The 23,465-nt window shown below is 46.3% G+C and overlaps 1 protein-coding gene across 1 annotated transcript in view; it reads left to right on the plus strand.

Annotated features, from left to right (window-relative positions):
• Positions 1 to 23,465, plus strand: part of LOC127196295 (aldehyde oxidase 3) — an 88,725-nt gene that overhangs the window by 39,501 nt on the left and 25,759 nt on the right. The window contains exons 17-26 of the mRNA XM_051153854.1: positions 4,873 to 5,042; positions 5,512 to 5,626; positions 6,153 to 6,275; positions 7,500 to 7,596; positions 10,492 to 10,616; positions 13,507 to 13,640; positions 15,601 to 15,688; positions 17,639 to 17,725; positions 18,842 to 19,033; positions 19,227 to 19,454. Coding sequence (XP_051009811.1) covers positions 4,873 to 5,042; positions 5,512 to 5,626; positions 6,153 to 6,275; positions 7,500 to 7,596; positions 10,492 to 10,616; positions 13,507 to 13,640; positions 15,601 to 15,688; positions 17,639 to 17,725; positions 18,842 to 19,033; positions 19,227 to 19,454 — 1,359 coding nt within the window. The remainder of the gene's footprint in view (positions 1 to 4,872; positions 5,043 to 5,511; positions 5,627 to 6,152; positions 6,276 to 7,499; positions 7,597 to 10,491; positions 10,617 to 13,506; positions 13,641 to 15,600; positions 15,689 to 17,638; positions 17,726 to 18,841; positions 19,034 to 19,226; positions 19,455 to 23,465) is intronic.

Genomic DNA, 23,465 nt, shown 5'->3' on the forward strand with positions numbered 1-23,465 from the left:
CCTCTGCATAACTTCCTCCCTTTACCCCCTGCAGATGTTGTTTAGCAGGTTAGCTCGGGACTTTCCGAGAGATAGTTAGCTAAGATAAGATAGAAATTGCTCCAAGAAAAACCACAGGATGTTCCCCTGATGGTACCATCTGGAGACATTCTCGCCCCCCCTCCCCCACTGCTTAGTTCCTGCCTCCACCCCATATAAGCTTTTGCTTTTGATTCAATAAACGGACCTTGATAGGAACGCTGCTTGGTCTCGCCTCTTTCTTTCCCGTCCCATCTCTCAGGTATGGCTCCCCTTGCGACTCCGTAATTACTGGTCCTGCTGGACGGGACACTAGGCTACTTTAGAAAACTATCAGCCTCTTAGTTCTGTCTCTTTAATTGGCCACGTGTCTGTAGTCATCTCTGCTCTGAAAGAGTCAAGCCCACAGATAACTAGGAGCAGTGTCTGTAAAATTATCTGGCTCAAGGACATTGTAGCTCTAGGCTTGTTTAACTAGTTTGATCTAAGCTGGAAACTCCCAGATGTAAATGTCTAGTTTCAAGGACAAAACTAGTTTATCTTTCCTTTTTGAGAATCTAAAATTTTTTAGAAATATCTCTCAAGTAAAAATTAAGCAAAGAAACAAGAAAATTATAAACACCTTGTAGCTAAGGAGTTTGGAGTTAACTCCATTCCCTAGACCAACTTGGAAAATTGTTAAGTTTCCTACAAGCAAAATTAAACACAAAAATTCTAAGTTTAAGGCAATAAACTCTATTTTTAAGGCCATACTTTTTTAACCAGACACGTTTTTTTACAGCCATCTCTGTTCCGTAAGAATTGAGCCCTACAGGCAGTATCCAGGAGCAATGCCTTTGAAACATTTCGGACCATGGACACTCCAGTCCTAGGCTTGTTTCCCATGGGCGGCCGCTGTGTCTAGGTCCAGGCCCCACGAAGGGCGGGTGGGCCTGCTCCTGTCACAGAGGCACTACTCTTACTGCCTCATGGGCTGTACATGTCATATTGGGCTGCACTATTTTGGAAAATTGGCCAGCGAGTAAAGCTTGGCCCTCTTTCAAGATATAGAAAAATGGAATAATATTTAAACAATCAAACAAATTTACCTAGACATAAAATTTGACATGACGATCATAAAGCAAACAGTCTGATAGGCAAGACAAAGAGCAGTTTTGAAACCTTGACAATAAACGTCATATCTAGGGTCTACGCTATCTTTAACTAAAGCCAACAAACAAACAAACAAAATATATAGGAACCTTTATAGGTCTAAAAGCATAATGTTGCATTTCTATAAATTTTTTTTACCAACTCTATCTCACATTTTAAAATTATCCACTTTCTCAATCTAAACATGCTTTGTTTAAGGTATTTCAATTGGCAGGGGCAAGGTTGGCATCCATTAATGTATCAACCATTGCTATGGTAAATGGAGCCTTGGGTCCATACTGAGCACAAGCAGTCTTTAATTATTTGAGTTCTATTTCATTCTATAGGGGCATATTATTTGACTCGGCTGTTTTGAAAATCTAGTGCTCCTGCAACTGGAGAAGTGAGCTCACTGCTCATCTCTTGTCCCTTGTTTCTTGTTCTTCCAGTCTCTAATGGGGACATACGCTGAGGACTATTTACTAGACTGGAAGCCTATCTCTGCCCACAATGACTTTTCTCAACATCATCAATTCTTCTTTTTTTTTAAATTCTCTCTCTAATTGTTTCCATCTCTTAGCTAAGTTAACTTCTTTTTCCAGAGCCTGAACCTGTCCCCAAAGTTTTTTAATGGGATCCTGTTGCTCTGGGGGTGCTGTAGACGAGGCTGCCCAGTCATGCTCCTGAGAGCGAGGAGCTTCCCTTTCCAGATCTTCCTTATTGCTATTCCTGGATTCTCTTGTATCTCTTTCCAAGACATCTTTAGCTTGTGAAAATAAACCTCTCAGGCTGGGCGTGGTGGTGCACGCCTTTAATCCCAGCACTCGGGAAGCAGAGGCAGGCGGATCACTGTGAGTTCGAGGCCAGCCTGGTCTACAAAGCGAGTCCCAAACAGCCAAGACTACACAGAGAAACCCTGTTTCAAAAAAAACCTAAATAAATAAATAAATAAACCTCTCATTTTGCCACATTCATGTCAGGGATCAAGAACATCCCTGATCAAAACCCAAAGGGGAAAAAACACGGCAGATATCTCTTCAGATCCATTAGTAACATAGTGACCTTGTAATCTTTTACCAATTTTATCCCAAGTTTTTAAACTAACCACTTCTTCCTCAAGAAACCATGGACATACTCTACTGACAAAATCTAAAAATTCATCCAATTGTCCTTTATTTACCCTTCCCTACTTCTTTCAAAGGTAAATAGTCCAAGGATAGCCTAGAACACAAGACCTCGTGAGGCAAAGGTCAACAACTCGAAGGTCACAGCATGCAGCCTAAGCACAGGATTTCTGACATGGCAGAATTTGGCATGGCTCCCCACACCTAAAGAATTGGCAGGACGCTGTGGAAAAAAAAATGGGCTTAAAACATTAAAATACGCAGCCTAACTCCGAGGTTTTTTTTGTTTTGTTTTTTTTAAGCCTCTGAGATTTTTTTAATGCATTTTAAAGACAACAGTGAAATAAGGTTTCAATCTATCATATATGAATAATTTAAAATTTTTATAGTGTCCAGGTCTCATTGGACTTGAAGGTTTTTTTGTTTCGTTTTGTTTTGTTTTCCTTCTGCAAACAGTCTCCCCCATAATAAATTTACTGAAATAGAACAGCCCATTTGTAAAGGTAGTGGGGTGCTGTCTGGAAGTCTAACAGCAGGGGGCAGCAGAGACCTCCTGTATTGTACCTACTCATTTAATACCCTGGTTTTAGGAGAGTGGCAGTTGTTTGTTTGTGTCGCCCCCAAACAACTGTATCACTAAAAGGCCCCACCCAGCATAGAGACTAACCCTCCTGATTCTTCTAGTCATTCAGTTAGAACAGTAAAAATAGAGTTTTGTTTCCATCAATAAAGGTGTTGGAGCCCCAGCCTCTGCCCCTCTGCTCCCATTAAAGAAATCCGCTCTGGGCCCAGACTGTCATGATGGACAGCTCTGTACTTAACTAATACTGTAGACTCGCTTTCAGGAATGTGTTAGCTTTGTAGCCTAGCTATGACAAAATACCCAAGATAAATCAACCGTAAAACACCAAGGGCTTATTTGGCTCACAGTTTCAGGTATTTGTGCCTTGTTGGCTCCAGTTTGGGGGAGACTGGTGAGGCAGAAGGCCACAGAAAACAGTGCACTGCAGAGCCAAGATGCTTACCTCACGGCAGGCATGCAGTACATATGAAGCAGACAAAGAGCCCTGGTCCTGACACTTTATCCAAGGGAATTGTCCCCCAGGAACCCAAGTCCTTTCTGCTAGTTTATACTGCTGTCCAGTGTCGCTCCAGGCTGGTCCCCAGGCCTTCAACACGGGAGCCTTTGGGACACTGATTCAGGGCCAAGCTACAGAAAGGAGCCTGATAAAACTTTATACCTGTGCTTGTCCTGCCAACTTCAAAGAGCCGTTAAAAGTCTTGATGTGCCCTTTGCTGGGTAGAGGGCTGGGGAACGTGTGTGGACTGAGAGATGAGGGCTGCACACACACACACACACACCCACGCGCGCGCGCGCGCATTATTTTTGGCTTCTTTTTAGAGAAGCAAAATGTGTCCTCTAATGAAGATTTGACAAGCACAAAAGAATATAAAGAAGAAAATCAAACCATCCTCCAGGCCAATCATGGGATGCACTGTGAAAGCGTCCTAAAAGATTCAAAGCAGATGTCAGACATTTCTTCAACTCATTAATGAGGAAGCCAGTAAAAATAATCAGTGAATAAAAGTGAGAGAGACTGAGTGTAGAGACCCCGGAGTATGGTGAAATGTGCAAAACCAGAAAAATACCTTGCGGAGAAAAGCCTGTAACCTCTAAGATTGTTTTTTTTTCCCTACAGGGAACAATGATTTGGTTCTCTCCTGGGAAACGAAATCAAACCCTGAGTGACCGCATGTAACTGTGCAGTCTCCACCCTCATCAGTATTAGAGCAAACAGAATGAACCCTCCGTGCTCCCACATAACTGTGCAGGGTGCACCCCAGAGGCCTGCTGGCCAGCCAAGTCCAGCCAAAACAGCAAGCTCCGGGTTCAGTGAGAAAGATCTTGTCTCAAAAAACAAAATGGAGAATAGTAAAGCAAGACACTAGATGTCAATTTCCACCCTCCATAGGCACAAACACAGGTACACACACACACACACACACACACACACACACACACACACACACACACGAACATACGCGTATATACCACACACATCATTTCAAAACGTCCATCTTAGTTCTCAAGCTCAAACTGTTGTTTTGCCTCAAAAATCATAGCTCTAATTTCACATTTTGAAGATTAGAAGCTACAACCCAAAGAACGTAAGCGTTTAAAAACAAACCAACCAACCTCCTGGCTAAGGCTTGCTAGAACTCCTGCCTCCAGATTCCCACACATTAGATGACATGAACCTGGCCAGTAATTGCCGACGCTACCTCCCATGCTCTCCCACTGAGGTCTGTTTTATAAAACATACAAGTTTCCTCAGAAAAGAGCTCTCCTAGATGCTAGCTATCACAAAAATCTATCTTTGTTCAAGCCAAGCCCTAATGCGTCTCATCTTTGTCACATGTGAGTATCTTTTCTGTCTCCTACAGAGAAGCAACAGGAAAAAAGAAAAACGCACTTTAAGCTACTTTAGAAAGCATGCCTCAAGAGAATGGGAAAGGGGTCCTCTTCCAGGTGGATCCTCCTGAGCTGTCAGTAGTCTTGCTTAATTATTTCACTCTGTGCTCTGCCCTTTTAACCCAGGCTGTAGATTCCCAGCAGCCTCTGCGAGACCCAGTCGGACGCCCCATCATGCATCAGTCTGGCATTAAACACGCCACAGGGGAGGCAGGGTTTTGCGATGATATGTCTGCCTTGGCGGAGGAACTCTTCCTGGCTGTGGTGACCAGCAGCAAGCCGCATGCAAGAATCATGTGAGCATCGATGGTGGGTGTCGGGAGGCTCGGAATACCCAGTGGGGACGCTGCCACTCGGTTGCCCATTAGCTACCAATCCTACTCAACATTCTGAGAACACAGTCTGAGCATGCCTCTTGAAAAACACAAGATGATAAGAGACTGTGGGCTTGGGAGCATAGAAGAGGAACCCCCGTTGAATGAACAGCTTTGATGTGAAGAGCTGGTCATTGCTCTCTGTGAATTGAACGGGGCAAGAACAACTTCCCTGCCTCCTGTGGTCCCCAAAGCTGTGATTCTCTCCGCCTTTTGCGAATGCCCATCTTCAAAGAAGCCCCAAGCTTCTCAAAGGGCCCTCACCTGAGCACCGGCCTAGGGAAGTGAATATTGGAAGCCTGACGGAGTTCATGCGGCCCACAGGACGTTTCTGATGTGGATGAGGTCCTCACCATGGGGTGACACGCTGTGGTTTTTGTTTCCTTCCTAGCTCCCTTGATGCTTCTGAGGCCTTGGCATCCCCTGGTGTGGTTGATGTGATCACAGCTCAAGATGTTCCTGGTGACAATGGCAGAGAAGAAGAAAGCCTGTATGCGCAGGATGAGGTAGTGTGATCACGGCGCGTGACTCTTGTGGCACATTAATGGTAAAGGCACCAGACGCGGGGGCTTTATACACATGACCACGGATACTCTTCCTGACGGCCTGTGACTAACTACCCATCTGTACCAAGCCTTGTTTTGTTACTGACTTGAGGCTAAGCTGGCTCACCCCTCTTTTAAGACAAAGACATCAAGGCTTTTGTTTGTTTGTTTTTCGAGAAGGGATTTATATGAAGCTCTGGCTGTTCTGGACTCGATTTGTAGACCAGGCTGGCCTTGAACTCATAGAGATCCTCCAGCTTCTTCCTCCTCCGTGCTGGGATTACAGGTGTGCGCCACCACTCCTGGCTGAGGCTTAGAGGCTTTCCGAGGCACATTGCTAGTGGTGGCTGAGGCGCTGTTCACACCAGCCCGTGCTCTGTGCTACCCTCCCCCACCACCGGGAGATCAGCCCTTCGTCTTCTGCTGCTGACAGGGACAGGTCCAGCTTTCAGTCCCTGCATCGTCTGCTCTGCTTCCTCCCTCTCAGGTCATCTGCGTGGGTCAGATCGTCTGCGCTGTGGCTGCTGACTCCTACGCTCATGCCAAGCAGGCCACAAAAAGGGTGAAGGTCCTGTATAAAGATGTGGAGCCCGTGATCGTGACGGTTCAGGTAACTTCAGCATCTGCTCGGTCTTTGGGCAACTTGGCAATGGGTCTGTGCCAAGAGCTTGAAAGAGTGTTGTTAGGTGTCGCGATGCAGGCGATAGTGGAACACCAAATGCTCACCTGGATCATGGCGTAATGGAACTGGGATTTGATTTGTTGTTCCGTGGTTGAATGCTTGCCTAGCACACAGGAGGCCCTGAGTTCAACCTTGTTGGAGAGAGAGAGAGAGAGAGAGAGAGAGAGAGAGAGAGAGAGAGAGATGAGATGAAATTCTTTGAAGGTACATGTGCTTTTTTATGAACACATTCTCTATTCATGACTATGCAAAGACTTCTAAATTGTACTGATAAATGAAATAGAGAGACAGACAGACAGACAGACAGAGGAGAGAGAAATTCTGTGAAGGTACATGTGCTTTTTTATGAACACATTCTCTACTCGTGACTATGGAAAGACCTCTAAATTGTACTGACAAATGAAAAGCACAAATGTACATAATGAGGGGTAAGCACATCAGCTTGCATGTGTTTGTTTCACGTACACCTAGAAGGATACATTAAAAGCTAACAGTAATGCTCACCTTGAGGTGTGCACCCACAGTTCCACTCTATAAAGGTGCTGTCTTAGTCTGAAAACACTGGAATGTGTTGGTTGGGTTTTTTTTTTGTTTTGTTTTGTTTTTTTTAAGTTTTAAATATAGCTTTGAAAAAAACAAAACAGTAAGCCATTCACAAAATAAAGAATTAAGAATGCAAGCCGGTAAGATTTTGAGAAGAACTTGGGGTAGTTCAGGAGCAGGGGTTACGTGTCTGTGTGATTCCAGCTGTGGGGCTCACTCACTGTATTCATCGACACATCCGGCTGTGAGCAGAGGGCGGGGGGTGAAGTCCAAAGCCAGTGTCAGGGTTTAGGTTAATCCGGCACAAGCCTCCATACTGGGTTTCTTCTGAGGATTAAAGGACACCGGTGTCCTGACTTCAGGGAAGACTGGCACGCAGAGTTACGTAATGGGTTCATTGTACCATGGTCATGTCTACCAAAACGTGCCAGCTCGGAAGATGAGATCTAAGATGCCCTACCCCAGGCTCGCCGAGGCATTAAGAGGCCATGTTGAACACGCGCTGTCCTAAGGAATTTTGAAATGGATAATTATCTCTTGTTTGGGTTTTGGTGTACAGCATAAGTGGAGAAACTGCACAATAACACCTCTCACTGGTTGCCTTCACAGGATGCGCTGAGGTATGAGTCATTTATTGGACCGGAGAAAAAGCTAGAACAAGGAAATCTTCAGTCAGCGTTCCAGTGTGTTGACCAAATCCTCGAAGGTGATTTGGGCGGGCCGGCGGGGGGGGGGGGGCGGACGAGGGGAGGGGGGAGAGAGTTTACAGGGAAAAATACTTGAGACGGGGTCTCACTATGTAGCTATAGCCAGCCTCGAACTCACAAAGCTCTGCCTGCCTCTGCTGGCATTAAAAGCAAGAGCTGCCACCACCACCACCCAGCCCTTCAAAGGTGAATTCTTAAGTCTTTTTCTATCACGGGAGGTTTTTTTTATATATATATTGATGCTGTGGCTTCTTTAAAAGATAAAGTGAAGCTTGGTGGTACATCCCAGAATTCTGGAGGTTGTGGCAGGAGGAACATGAGACTGAGGGCAGCCTAGGCTCAGGCACAGTTAAAGCTGCCTCACACACTAAGAGCAGGAGAGCACAGCTCAGTGGCAGTGCTTGCCTTGTGTGCCCAAGGCCTGGATGAACTTCGTGAATCTCAACTTTTCTCAGGAAGTGAGCAAGGAGGGGACAACCCAGAATATGAGGCTCAGAAAAGACTAGAAAATACATGCAAGAGTTTGATTTATAAAGGGGGGGGGGGGAAGTCTGTACTTTTACAGACAATTAAAAACAAAAACAAACAAAACAAAACAAAACAAAAAACCTAGTCTTTTGAATAGGAAAGCCACAGTGTCTCAGTTGCCATTTAGAGCACCAGGCAGGAGAATCTGGATTGAAATGGGAAGAAAGGGCCCATCAGAGGGCAGATCAAAGGTCATTAAGATGCCCCAGGTGAGAGACAACTGAGGGACTAGGGCAGGAGGATGTAAGTGAAAATTCAGGCACTGACTAGGGATGGCCAGCAAAGAAGAACCTAAGAAGTCTCTGAAATTAAAGATGTGTTGTTCAGGGGGAAAGTGATGCTAATAGCTACATTGCAACACGGTAGACATGTCTGTGGTCAGATGGATGAGGGATCCAAGACCCCAGCAGGCATTGATGGGCACTGTCTGAGAAAATGAGGGGGAATTCATTAGTAGTTAAACTCAGATGCTTGGGAAGAGTGGAGCCAGAGAGCAGCTTTTGGAGAGCCCATAAAAATGAGCTCAAAAAATCCACTTAAAATCCATTTTCAACCCATTTCCACGGGGCTTGGCATGCCATCTAGGCAAACAAACCAAAACCCGATGTGAACGTGGAAACTGACACTGGGAAAAGAAAAACTTCAGACAAACTAAAATTAAGGGTTTTAACTGAGTGAAAATCGACTCTCGGGTTAGGCATCTGAGTTGTTGAGAGCATGCTGCTCCCACAGTGTGGACAGGAAGATCCACAGGGAAGCGAGGTGCTGGACCGATAGCTGAAATTGACCTATTAAAAAAAAAAAACAAAACCAAAAAACAATGCACGCCTATTTAGGCTTGCAGTTCATTTACATCATTAACTGGGGTAAAGTTCGTTATTGCAGGTATGGCAGCATCCTGGGGCCAAATTTATTTTAATGTAACAGTATTACAGTGTAAGTCACCAGGCATGTGACAAAGGGGGCGGGGAGCAAACAGGGACAGAGAATATGAGGACAGTCTTCAGCAAGGATCTGCTGAAGTCATTACAGTTTCAAACTCGTTTCCCAGCGGAGTGAAGTCAGATGAACGTGGGGAGTCCAGAACATTCACCCGAGACTCTAAGCCATGAAAGTCAACAAAGCCGGAAAAGGAGTAAAACTCAGCCAAGAAATCCAGACCAGTTTAAAACTTCTGTCTGTGGACTGACCACAAACACTCCACCAAGTCTTTTAACTACCCCTCCACACACCTCCACCTTCTGCAAACCAAACTGTTTTTTTAATCTTTTCTACATTTATTTACTCTGTGTGTGTGTGTGTTGCACGCACTAAGTACACACATGTACACATGTGGCAGTCAGTGGACAACTTTCAGGACTTGGCTCTCTCCCACTGAGCCATCTTAGTGATCCTCATATTTATTTATTTATTTATTTATTTATTTTGGGGTTTTTTTTTGGAGACAGGGTTTCTCTGTGTAGCCTTGGCTGTCCTAGACTTGCTTTGTAGACCAGGCTGGCCTCAAACTCACAGAGATCTGCCTGCCTCTGCCTCCCGAGTGCTGGGATTAAAGGCGTGCGCTACCACATCCGGCTCTCATCTTTATTTTTTAATACCTAGGATTGATCATAGGTTTCTAAAACTTTTACTTGCTGCTTGGGTGAAGTTTGTAAAAAGGAGGGAGAGGGGGGAGGGGAGGGAGAGGGGGAGGGGGAGGGGAGGGGAGGGGGAGAGGGGCAAGACAGACATTTATCATGCACACCTCCCCTCCCTCGTCAATATACCATTTATTCCTTGTACCTGAGGTCTCTGCTTTGGGTTGGTTTGGAGGGGGTGCTGTTTACAGCATTGAGAATACAGCCAGCATCTTCATATTCGCTGGCTAGGCAGGCACTTTACCACTGTGGGTCTGAGGGAGGTCTCTTCCAGCTAGGTGGGTAACTGAGGTGCCGTTTGCGGTTTAATACCCCCAGCAAACGCACAGAAAGGCCTCTGGTATGAGATCATTGCCTACCCTGGTCAGCCTCGTTATAGAAATGAACTTCCCCTGAGGTAAGAACATCTCATTTCGCACTCTTACCTGATTTCCCGGCTGTTGCTCAAGCCAACAAAACTTCCTTTCTAGTTCTTAAGAACATGCTGACATGAGTAGGTAAGGAAATGGAGCCAAATGCATAGGAGATTGTAAATTGTGTGTAATTGCACGATTATGCGTATTGGTGGCAGCTGCTTTTGGAAACTTTGTCAAATTGCAATGTTCTTTGAAAGCAAGACAGGAAACTAAGAAAGAAGGCCGTGACACTTAGCAAAGCATGCCGTACTCTGCTTCCGGTATATTTAAATAATAAATCTCTAAAGCTGTGTGTGTTTTCCATGTCTAAAAGGGGAAGTACACTTTGGAGGCCAGGAACATTTTTACATGGAGACTCAAAGCGTACGTGTGGTACCCAAGGCAGAGGATAAACAGATGGACATATACGTGTCAAGCCAGGATGCCGCATTTACACAGGTGGGTTCTGTAGCCCTCACAGGTAGTCAGCCATCTGGGTTATAGGATAGAAGGTAGCATTTAACAAAAGTTGAATATCAAGTCAGAGGCAAAACCAAGCCCTAATTTTCACCAGTTTCCTTTAGTCATCTCCAGAAGTCTGTCCCTTCCTGTCAAAAGATGACAGCCTCCTGTCTCATTAGGAAATGAACCGAGGCTGCAGGGTATGGCTGCTCCTAGTCTTCATCCTCCTGCGGCCCCTTCTGCCTCTAGCAGGTGGCAAGAGGCCCTCCCTCCTCCCAGCCCAAAGCTTTACATCTGCACTTTTAGCCCCGTAGGCTCCCCCACATTTGCCTCTGCTGTGTCTATAACGTTAATCTCTATTTACTACCTGTTTGGATCAGTAGTTTAAAAGAAATCTGCTTTATTTGTGTGAGTGTGTATATATGTGTGTGTGTGTGCGCGTGCATGTGTGTATGTGTGCGTGGCACGTGTTCATGCATGTTCATGTGGGTGCGCATGCATGTGTAAAAGAATGTGTGCAGGCCAGGGGTCAGTCAACCTCAGGCACTGTCCACCTTGTTTTTGAAACAGTCTCTCACTGTCCTGGAACTTTCCCAAATGTGCTAGGCTAGCTGGCCAGCAAGCATCAGTGACCCCTCTGTTTCTCCCTCAGGAGTGGGGTTACAGTCAGACACTACCTCACCCAGCTTTTCCTGGGGCTTGACATTGAGTCTGCACACTTGTGCCTGAAGTACTTCCCCAATGGAACGATCTCCTCAGCCCAAATAATCCCCGTTCTTAAAAATACCCCCCACCCCAGCTGGACTCTGTTGTGAGTTCAAGGCTAACCTAAATCTTGAGACTTTTTGTCTCAGAAAATGAAACAGAGAGCTAGAGAGCTGGCTCGGCATTGAGATCACACGCTGCTCTTCCAGAGGACCCAAGTTCAATTCCCAGCGCCCGCATCAGGCAGCTCACAAGCACTCGTAACTCCACTCTGGGGGGGGGGCAGGGGGGATCCCACGTCTCTTGCTTCTTCCAACACTTGCATACTCACATGCACCCACATGTACACGTGCATGTGTGGGTACACATAACACACACACACATGCACACACACACACAAGCACTCACGCACGTAAAATGATTCAAATGAACTAGAAGTGTTCCTCTGGTGCATCTTGCTGCCATCTCTCCTTCCTTGTTGTAAGGCAACTGTTTGCATTGCCCACTTAGGCGCCAGCTCACAAGCCCCATTGCTGCTGCTCCTCCAGTCTAAACCACGCAGTTCTCTCCTTTTCTCTGGGAGTCCTCCCTGCTTCCCCTGCACATCATCTGTTTCTTATCACTCTCCATGTACCTTGCTGTGCTCTCACATCTCTCCGTTTTGCCAAATGACTGCAATTTGTCAGAATAAAAATTTACATGGTAAACTATAAGAAGGAAATGACATATGTGTGTTTATACCAACACACATATAGCCATGTGTTGCTGCAATATGCTCCTTTATAGTTATAACACAGCCATTCTTGGCAAATTTAACATTGATGATCGCTGCCTTGTAGATGAGTCATCGCCACATCTCCCCAGGAGGCTCGCTCACAGCTAAAGACTGCCCCTGCCTCACCTTTCTTACACCCACAGAGCTCTACAGACATTATATCTTTGCTCTCAGGCTCTTCAGAAACTACATGGATTATCCTGAGTATACAGACACTAACTCTGTTTACCATCAGGCTTGCACAGCTGTCTCTGCCATCACTACCCAAGATGCTTTGCGCGCGCGCGCGCGTGTGTGTGTGTGTGTGTGTGTGTGTGTGTGTGTGTGTGTGTGTGTGTGTTTCTACCCATCTTCCTGCTTTCTTGTGTGAACTCTCTGCAGCACACTATGCTGGCGACCACCCTCTTCTATCCACTGAGTCAGAAGCAACTGTTCCCTCGTTGATGGCTGAGCTAAGCATATGTCCTCTAATAAGCAGAAGTATACATCCTTTTTTAAAATGGGCGTTGTCATTCTCTAAACTCCTCCCACCATGTTGCTGCATGGTCCCCCTGCAGCCACCTCTCACCTGGCTGGGAAGGGTTGTTACCATCCTCCCTCTGGTCCACTAGACCATCCCCTGAGTCACAGCAGGCTCAGATTTGCCTTCATGCCTCATGGTCAGCCCTGCCAGCCAGACTTGGAATCGGGTAATAGTTCCCTTTGCCCAGTGCATAGCTCCCTCTGTCTCTTCTGTCAGCTCATTTAGTTAAGATATTAATGCCCAGAGCTAAGGGAACCTTTGCAGGATATAGGGACTGCTCACAGAGGGGACTGAGGAGCTCCATGTGGCTCTTTGTAATGTGAGCTCTCATTCATTGATTTTGAAAAGCAATACCAATGCAGCCTTTCAGCTGGCATGGTGCAGTCATCCTGAGCATCTTCTACATCTGGCACTCAAAATAGATAAAGAAATGTATTCTTAGCTGGGCGTGGTGGCACACGCCTTTAATCCCAGCACTCAGGAGGCAGAGGCAGGCAGACTACTGTGAGTTCAAGGCCAGCCTAGTCTACAAAGTGAGTCCAGGACAGCCAAGGCTACACAGAGAGACCCTGTCTCGAAGAAAATAAAAGAAAGAAAGAAATGTATTCTCTCTTTTTTTTTTTAAAGATCTATCTATTTATTATGTATACAAATCTCGTTATAGATGGTTGTGAGCCACCATGTGGTTGCTAGGAATTGAACTCAGGACCTTTGGAAGAACAGACAGTGCTCTTAACCTCTGAGCCATCTCTCCAGCCCAAGAAATGTATTCTTATTATAGGCAATGAGAAAATACTAAGGAAGCTCTCTGGTAAATGGACTTTTTACTAACCATGTGTGCTCTGTTTCACCTTCTTGGGGGCCGTGTGGCCAACCTCTCACAGGAAATGGTGGCTCGCACCTTGGGCATCCCAAAGAATAGGATCAACTGCCATGTGAAAAGGGTTGGTGGCGCCTTCGGAGGGAAATCAAGCAAGCCCGGGCTCCTGGCAGGTGTGGCAGCCGTGGCTGCACATAAGTGAGTGGATCTGTGAGCTGCATTCACAGGGACGTGGCTCCTCCCTGTCCCAGTTCTTACCCTCTGGTCCCACAATTCCAAGGGGCTTTCTTTGAGACACTCCCAACATATGCCAAGGGATTGCTGGCCTGTCCAGCCTTGTCATGCATAGTACTGGAAACAGGTTGATTCACCTGTCTTACTGCTTTCCCACAGAGTCAGCAGTTTGGGTGGGTTCCGCCTCACACACCTGCACCTGATGAGTTTCAGCTCAACAGCCACAGAAACGAGGAGGGAAACAGGCAATTTGATTAGTCCACAGCATTCGTTGAAACATAGGCCAAAGCCCACAGAGATAGAACATAGGATAGAAGGGAAATGAATATTTGAATGCTAGCCACATAGGTGGTTTACTACTCCTTAAGGAAGAAGATGCCTGGTAGCACCTTAAAAATTGAGTGTGTTTAGAAGGACAAACAAACAAACAAACAAACTGCTGACAATCACACTTCCTGGAAGAGCTATGCGGCTGAGGTCTGCAGCAGGAAGCATGCTTTTCACTGAGCCCCCTTTGAATTTTTTAAATTGTCTTACGTGCATGGATAGCCTTTTTAAAAAAAAAAAAATTAAATAATGTATCTATTGCTGAGGCACAAGGCTAAAAAAGAGTGCTGGTATAACGGTGGAAGGGCTATGTCGCACGTCCTGATTCTGTAAGGCAGACCTGGTGTGCTCTCAGATAACCTAGAATCAGAGAAAGTACCAAGGATTCCCAAGCCAGCTCTCTCTCTCCTCTCTCTCTCTCTCTCTCTCTCTCTCTCTCTCTCTCTCTCTCTCTCTCCCCTCCCTCCCTCCCTCCCTCCCTCTCCCTCTCTCTCTCTCTCTCTCTCTCTCTCTCTCACACACACACACACACACACACACACACACTACATCCTAGGAAAGGACACATTTACAATTTTAGTAATCCCAACTACACTTAAGCAGACTGTGCTGGTAGGAGCTTTATAAATAGAGGGAGTTCTTAAGTGAATTACTGAAGGAAGGGAAGGTTGGGTTGATGTTACGGAGGCATGCCCCCAGATGTCTGTGCTATGTTGTTGTTGTTGTTAGCACCATTTTACTAAGTGCCCATGATACATATGTGAGACATGTGTGCTGCACCACGTATGTGGCACTCAGGACAACTTTTCGGAGTCTCTTCTTTCCTTCCACTTTTATGTGGGTTCTGGGATCAAACCCAGGTTCCCAGGCTTACATACAAGCACCTTGCTTCACTGAGCCGCCTCCCCAGCCCCATGACGGGTCCTTAGAAGGTGATGCCGGATGCTCACCTGCAGGGCTTCTGACATACAGACTGAAGTTGGAAATGGCCAGAGAAGACTCTGGAATTCCACCTGCAGTCCTATGGATATAAGAAGGTTAAGACTCGGCCAAAGGAGCATGTACCAAAAGAGGCAAATTAGAACCTAGACTTTTTCTAGGAGAAGAAGTCAGTGGTGTGATTTAATATGAATTGGTATTTGGATAAAGAATGCAAAGAATCAAGATATAAAACTGGGCTTGCATATTAATTAGACACAGAGTGTGGCTACAAAGGGGAATAACACAGGATTCATAAAAAGCCTCTGCTTTCAGAGGGTTTTAAACTCCCCAAATTACTCTGCAGGCAGGAATCTAATTCATAGCCGTTGCCTTTTTCTAAAAATGTGGCGTCAGGTCCGTAGCAGCCACAGACAGGCTTGACTGTGACTAAGTGAGGTCCTGCAAAGGACCTTCCAAAGCCCAGCTGCACCATTTACCAGGAGGTAGCAAGACCCTCAAGGTTCCCTTCTTTCTGCTGGGAGTGGCTGCACTCTGACTCTCTCTCCCTTGGTAGATGGAATGCTACGTGTGGCTGGCGCAGTCTGCTAACTTGAACTCAAACCTCGGATCTGCTAAGATTGTGATTCCACGCCTCTCTCTCTCTCTCTCTCTCTAGGACTGGCCGCCCAATCCGTTTTATTCTGGAACGTGGAGATGACATGTTGATAACCGGAGGCCGCCACCCACTCCTAGGGAAATACAAGGTGAGTGCGGAGCAAAGGCACCACACACGTGCCGCTTTAGGGCCGTGGCTTGCAGCTCCAGGCTGGCAGAGCTCTCTGCTCATGCACACAGTGCAGGCCTTTTTGCCAGGCCTCGGTTTTGCCAGTGTGACCCTTGAGTCACTGCACATAAAAGGAAAAGAGATGTTAGTTCGGAGAATGGGAGCAAGAGAAAAACGTGTAGAAACTGGCATTTGTGGGATCCCCCAGCTCTGGGACCTCTGGAATACAGATGTCTCAGGATTTGACACTTGTCAGAGTTTGACTCATCTGTACGGTCATGGATCTAGTTTGAAATACGTCCTCCTCACTGGAAAATCGTTTTCTAGCAACTTCTGCCAGGTGAAGTTTCTGCTAAGAACAAACAACAGAACTGGCCTCCCCTGGCTCCGACTGTAGCCCCCAGAGACCTCAGCCCATAGGAGAGGAGACTTGTGAACTCTAGCCTGGGCGGTCTCTCCACTGTGGTCAGATACAGATTCGTGCTCAGCGAGGACTTTCCCTAGGAGACCGTTGCAGCTGAACCCCCAAGCCCCATAGTGTGTTTCCCCTGACTACAGAGTGCTTCCTGTGTGCCAGGTACCATCCTGCTTGCTCCCCCTGAGTAACTTGCTCATAGTTCTCCTCAACCACATGGCTGCTGGAAAGTCCATTTCTGAACCAGACCACTGACTTCCTGTGCAGGAGGCAGGCCCCTGTCTTTACGTATCTGCTTTCTTAGTATCTCCCACATAAACAAAGCAGATGTTGAAATGAAGTGTGCAAGGACAATGCTCTGTAAAGGAATCAGAGGTCAAACAAATAAGCCTGTTTTCCTTGCAGTGGCCATTGCAAATTGGACAAATATCCAATTTCATAGGGCCTACCAGAGACAACCAGTTGAGCCAGGCAAAACAGGGGGAAACTGAGAACTCAGTCCTCTGGAATGTTCCTTTTTAGTTTCCAACCTTCTCTTTCCAACTAAGTATATTGTAAACTGTTGCCAAAGTCGACGGTATTTTTGTAATACCGTGATAAAAGCTACTACTTGCTTTGAGGGAAACAATAGTAGGAGAAGCTCTGCATGTTTGGGCTGAAGAAAAGAACTAAGACATGAATGTCCCGAGGGGACAGGAAGCAGGCCAAGGAGAGAGGGCTGGATGTACAGGGAGGTGCCTATAGCAAACCACAGAGGCTCAGTTCCGTGCGAGTCCCTGCCCCTCCTGACCTCTTCATGCAGCCCTCACTGGATACTGGATTTCTCCCTCCTACAGCAGCTGTGACCACCTCAGGCCTAGCCTGAACCCTGACCAACATGCCACCTTCCATCTCCCAATGCCTGATGGAGTAACCTAGATTCAGCCTAGATAGGATGCTGGCATTACTCAAATTGCTGGAAACTTGTGCAAGAAGGGAGAGGAGCCATTCGGCATTCTAATGGGAGATGCCACCAAAGAGTGATGAAAACAAAGCAATGTTCCCCCCATCCCACCCCACCCCCACCCCACCCCACCCCCCGCCAATCTCTTTCTCTTAGGGTTTTGAGGCAGAGTCTTACTCTGTGGTTCTGGATAGCCTGAATGCTGGAACTGCAGCAGCAATGTCACCTGGGAATTTGCTAGAAGCAGAGATTTCCAGGCCCAGGTCTACTGAATCAAATACTCTGAAGTGGGATTCAAGCTTTCTGGACAGTGGTGGTACATATGAACCCTTGGCATGGGTGACAGTTTTGTCCCTGTTGTCATGCCTGAGGGTACTGAGGCATAGAAAGGAGCAGCAGGTATCCCACAGCAGGAGAAGGCAGAAGCTGGGTTTGAACCTAGGCAGGCCCACTCCCCAGCCCATCCTCTCAGCATTCACTGAACTACCACTTGCTCTGTTCAAATGCTCAGGAAACAGTATCCATACCACAAAACTCACAGGGGCAAATAAATGGTGCTTAACTGTTCACAGATTGGCTTTATGAACAATGGGAAAATCAAGGCAGCCGACATTCAGTTTTACATCAACGGAGGCTGCACTCCAGACGACTCTGAACTGGTAGGTGACTTGCGAGAACCCCTGGGTGGGGTCCCCGATCTTGGTGACAAGAGATTCAGTGTAAGCCTGGGGTCTTAGAGGGTCAGCTTAGAAGGCCTGTTATGTTCGCTGACCTACTTGGCATGGATGATAAACCGTGAGCAAGGATAACTGAGGATGCTTCCAGATCTCTACCACATGAGGAGTCAGGAAATGCTAAGATGCTCCAGCTCTGAGGTACCCTGTCCAGGAGAGTGCCCAAGGCTTGCTTTCCACTGTGACCCTTTGTTGAGTATCTTATGTTGAACTCCAGAGCTTCCCTAACAAAGAGCTGAGTCTCCCATTTCTCCTTCTCCCATTCTTTCTTTTGGGCAGAACTGGGGCAAGGGGGGATGGGGTGGGGAAGCTGTCAGGGAAAGAACATGCTAATATGGAGAAAGGGATTTGGGGTTTGTCTCAGGCAGATCTCTTTATGCAGGGAAACTCTTTCCTACACCTCCCAGCCTCTGCCCTCTGCTTAGTGACTAGGCCTATCTAGGCTCTCGTCTAGACCCAACAGCCTCTGCAGTGCCCCGTCTCCAAAACTCACACAGCGCCTTCCTGTGCCTGCCACAGCAGATGTGAGGACACCACTGGCCCAGTTGGCCCTTTCCCCCTTGTTAAGTCTTCCCATTGATTCTAAAGGTATAAAGTAGGACCCCAAAAGTACGTTAAAACTCTCCCCCTTCTTTGGAGAGAAAAAAAAAACTCTTAATTTTTAAGAATTAAAAACAAGGGGGCTGGAGAGATGGCTCAGTGGTTTAGAGCACCGCCTGCTCTTCCAGAGGTCCTGAGTTCAATTCCCGGCAACCACATGGTGGCTCACAACCATCTATAATGTGATCTGATGCCCTCTTCTGCAGATAAAGCACTCATATACAATAAATAATAAATAAATCTTTAAAAAAAAAAAAAAACAAGCAATGAAACCATAAAGTTAAGTACACAGCCAGAAGAGTGGATGGCCAGGAAACTCGTCTGGGATTCCTTTTAGGCTGTGCCAAAAATGGAGTCAAGAAATAGAGCTCAGAAGGGCGTGTCTTTTGTCCTGCCTGGCCAAGGAACTTGACTGATCTTTTGCCTTGGGATTTCTTTCAGGTGATAGAATATGCTTTGCTCAAACTGGAAAATGCGTACAAGATCCCCAACCTCCGCGTTCGAGGTCGCGTCTGTAAGACCAACTTGCCGTCTAACACAGCATTCCGGGGATTCGGCTTTCCCCAGGGGGCGTTTGTAACGGAAACCTGGGTGTCTGCCGTGGCAGCCAAATGTCACCTGCCACCAGAGAAGGTAAGAGGAGCTGACAGTCGTTTCAAAGTCTGTAAATAGACAAAGGGGCCATTTTCAACCCTCTGCACCACAGGGTTGAAAGTTCTTCACTTGAGGAGGCCGCACTAGCTCCGCAATGGGCTACAGCTCATCTCTATTAGGGCTCGCTCTCTCTGGAGATCTTCTTAGGAAATTTCCCATTTTCCTCCACCAGGTCCGAGAGTTAAACATGTACAAAACCATCGATAGGACAATTCACAAGCAAGAATTTGACCCGAAGAATCTGATAAGGTGCTGGGAGACGTGTATGGAAAATTCTTCCTACTACTGCAGGAAAAAGGCAGTGGATGAGTTTAACCAGCAGAGTTTTTGGAAGAAGAGAGGCATTGCCATCATTCCCATGAAATTCTCGGTTGGATTTCCAAAGACATTTTATTACCAGGTGATTTTCAGAAATGCTTTAAGTAAAGCATATTTTTTTTCCACATGCTCTATTGAGACTAGTTCTTACAGCAACGGTTCTCAACCTTCCTAATGCTGCGACCCTTTAATACAGTTCCTCACGACCCTCCAATTATAAAACCATTTCCATTGCTACTCCATAAACTGTAATTTTGCTACTGTTACAAATCATAATGTAAATATCTGTTATGCAAGCCCTGTACAAAGTTGTTCAAACCCCCCCCCCCGGAAGGGGTTGCGACCCCCAGGCTGAGAACCACTGTTGTAGAAGCTAATTCCTGAGGCAGGTGGTTATTTGGCACGTTGGTTTCTTTTGCACTCATAGCTGCAATATTGATGGTTGAGCAACCACTGATAACAAGATCTCCAGTTCTGAGTACCTCCTTACACCCAGTGTCGTCGCACACCTGCTGTGCTCTTGGGTAAGCTCTGAGTGTTACCGCTGCGAGCTTGGCTCACCCTGCCCTGCTCCACCACCCTGATGCTTAACTCTTACAGTCAAACAATGCCAGAATTTGACTTCTGTAAGGGTTCCTCATTCCAGACTACTCCGTAAGCCTGTGTCCCTGCCATCTGCCTGTCCCCTAGCCTAGCAGGGGGCGTGCGTGACGGCATGGACAAATGGGTAGACATAGCATACCGGTGAATACACTGTTACATCAGTAAGAAAACGAAAGGATTTTTAAAATGAGTATTCAGTCATTCTTTATGACTTCTTGAGTTTTAGAACGTATGAGCTAGGGTTTTGTGGTCATCCCTACACAAGGAAAAGCAGGCTCACTGGATCATACACAGAAAACCCAACACCTCTGTCAGGGACTTGTTGTCAGTGTCTGTAGGTTTCTCATAGAGATACCCTTCACCTTGGGAGTGTAGTAACAGGCAGAAGCTAATAATGAGTCTTTTTAAAAACTGGTGCTCTACAAAGTGAGTCCAGGATGGCCAAGGCTACACAAAGAAACCCTGCCTCGAAAAACCAAAAAAAAAAAACTGGTGCCATTAAGACCAAACAAAGGCAGAGCACCCGCCCCCCACTCCCACTCCCAAAGGCAGAGTCAGCGGAATTTTAGAACGATGTTTTATGAGAACTGCATGAGAGCGCCTGCAGGTTCTTTGCTCAGTATTCACAGGCTCCTTGTCTACAGGATGACATGTCGGGATGAGACCTGAGCTGCACTCCAGCTCCGGGAGTTGCTCTCCCTTCCCATGGATGGCCCTGGGGACAGAGCAACCCTGCCTTGCACGGCCAGCAGCTATGTCATGTGTTACCAGAACTCCTCTGCTCTCTTGGCAGTCTGCCAGTAAATCCTTTGGAACCACAGCATCGCTGGGCTGTCTCTTTAACCACACCCCAGAATAAGGATGGGAGGCATTTGTTAACTTGAGGGAAGACAGGGACTGGCTATTCAAAATCTGTCTTGCTAGACACTAGCCACATTGGTAACATGTCCACGGCTGCTGGACTCCAATTGGCCCTGCCTCTCAGAACAACTCTCTCTACCCCTCTCAAAACTAAGAAGTTTATCTGCCCAGGATTCTACCTGCTCAAAACATTCTATGCTCCTCTCTTGAAAGAGGATAACAGGAGACCACAAATTATACCCATTTGTAGAATCTGTATTCTAACGAGGGGTTTTTGGAGGCAATGCTTAAATCCCTTCATTTCTCTAGTAAGTTAAGTGAGTGTTCTACCCTATACCATAGGAGAAGGGGCTCCTAGTATCATTTTCCCACAATACACAATGGCTGTTTAGTTGTGGGGGGAAATGCTACAGTATATTTTGATAGTTGATATTTTTATCAATGAAAACACGCCATTGATTGTTGAACAGTATACATAATATGTACTTACTACTTTTGTACAAATTTAAAAGACACCAAGTTTCAAAAAGGAAAAAAAAAAAAAAGAAATCACTTGGAAGTCTACCATATGGAGAAAACTGCTATTCATTCTTGACGGTGTAGTTTTCTATACCTCCGTGTGTGTATATGTATGTCTATGTAATTAGATGTAATCGTGATCGCTTTCCACATGGTGTGCTCAGCTGTACACACAGTTCCAATTTTAGTGGGAGAGGGAATGCTGTCCCCTCCTGTCTGTTCATCTCCCCTTCACCTCCAGCTACAACATAATCAGTGTTATTACTTTCAAGTACATGCGTCTACATATTTCCACATGTGCATATAATCATAATGAAACATTCACACAGATATGGAAGTGTGCCATGATGTCACATCTCTGAGTGAGAACGCACTTCTCACCTACTTTCTTCCTCACCTAGTGAAGATCACCTTGGAGCTAACAGCATTAAGCTAACTGGGAAAACAAGAGGGGGGTTGGGGGTTGGGGGGTTGGGGGGGGTATGGGGAGAGCTAGCAGTGTAAAACTTCACCGCCTCCCTTGGGATCCCATATCCACTCTGAAGCCACCTTAGTCACCTGCTCTGAGCCACAAAGATAGAACTCAGAGCATGGTCAACTCCACACACCTCCTCCAGCACCTCCTGGGTGATTGATGACTTTATTCAAGTAAAGTGCCCTGACAGGGAGAGCTGCTGCTGGAAGGCCTGGGTGTGTGGCTGATGTGAATGTTTAATGGCCCTGTAGCCTCGACATGTCTCTGGCTCCCATTGGCGTCTCCTGGAAAGTGGAGATGGTATAAGAGCAAACATTTCATTCCTGGCCCAGCTGATAGCCCTAAGGCTGGGGTGTATGACAGAGCAAAATTCCCTCCTGCCCAAGGGCAGACTCCATGGATGAGACACATACCCCGCACAGACACACAGACAGCTCAGCCTCACTCTACCAGTGGGATAGCAGCTGCTCTCCTCTGACTCAGGAAAACTCTGGGTGAGTCCCATGGAATAATAATGTCTTCGCCAACAGGTGTGGTGCAGACTTAACGCTGTCAGAGCCAAAGTAGCCTTCGGAAGCTGTTCCAAGGCCGGCCAGGGGACAGGACTGGGGAGGGAGGAGGGGAGCCCTATAAGGACATCCATCAAAGAAGAGTGCTGGTACAGATATGCTAAATGGGAGCTGGAAAGATGTACATGGTATGTGTGCAAACAGGCAAGATTCATGCGCACATAAAATGAAAACAATTATTGTCAAAGGTTATGTTAAATGTGCGAATGAGAAAAATTACTCTAAATATTTTCATATATTTGCACTAAGACAAACCACTTTCACGGCTAGAAACTTTTTCAAACAACCTCACTGAGATACAATTTATATGCTGTAAAATTCACCCATTTAACATGTACAATTAATTCAGCCAGGCATGGTGGTGTAATCCTGGGATTCTGAAGCAGGAGGATTATAAAATCACGGCCTGCAGAGGTTGTATATAGCACAATTTGGTCTCCACAACTGCAAAAAAGAGAGAAAGGACATGTTGGGGCGCCGGGGAGGAAAGAAAGCCCACAAAGTGGATAATCCTTTGGCTGGCAATCTTGCCACAGATGCTACCACAGCCTGAGTTAAGTAGTCTCTCCCCTCACACATCGTGCCCATTACAGCTGCTGGAAATTTACCTCATGAGTCCTTTTGAGACATTGTTTATAGGGGCTGGAGAGACGGCTCAGCAGTTAAGAGCACCTGCTGCTCTTCCAGAGGACTCAGGTTCAAGTCCCAGCACCCACGTGGAGGCTCAAAGCCATCTGTAACTCTTCCTTCTAGGGGCTCCAACCCCCTCTTCTGGTCTCCACACGTGCGCAGACACACATGCAAGCAAAACACCCATACACATGAAATAGTAAGATAATAATACATTTAGAAACAGTGTTTGCTGAGATATATATGCCAGGATACTCATGATCTGAAGATGTAACCACAGCAACCTGTGCAAAATAAGTCTTCGTTTTGCAAACATTTTAAATATACAAATTGCATCCACATATAAAATGAAATATAGATACTAAGATCACAATCCCCACATTGGTTCTTATACAAAGTCCTCACTGGCTTCCAACATGCTCTGCTCAAGCATTGG

Source organism: Acomys russatus, chromosome 12 (assembly GCF_903995435.1).
Source record: "Acomys russatus chromosome 12, mAcoRus1.1, whole genome shotgun sequence".
NCBI classification, from domain to species: Eukaryota; Metazoa; Chordata; class Mammalia; order Rodentia; family Muridae; genus Acomys; species Acomys russatus.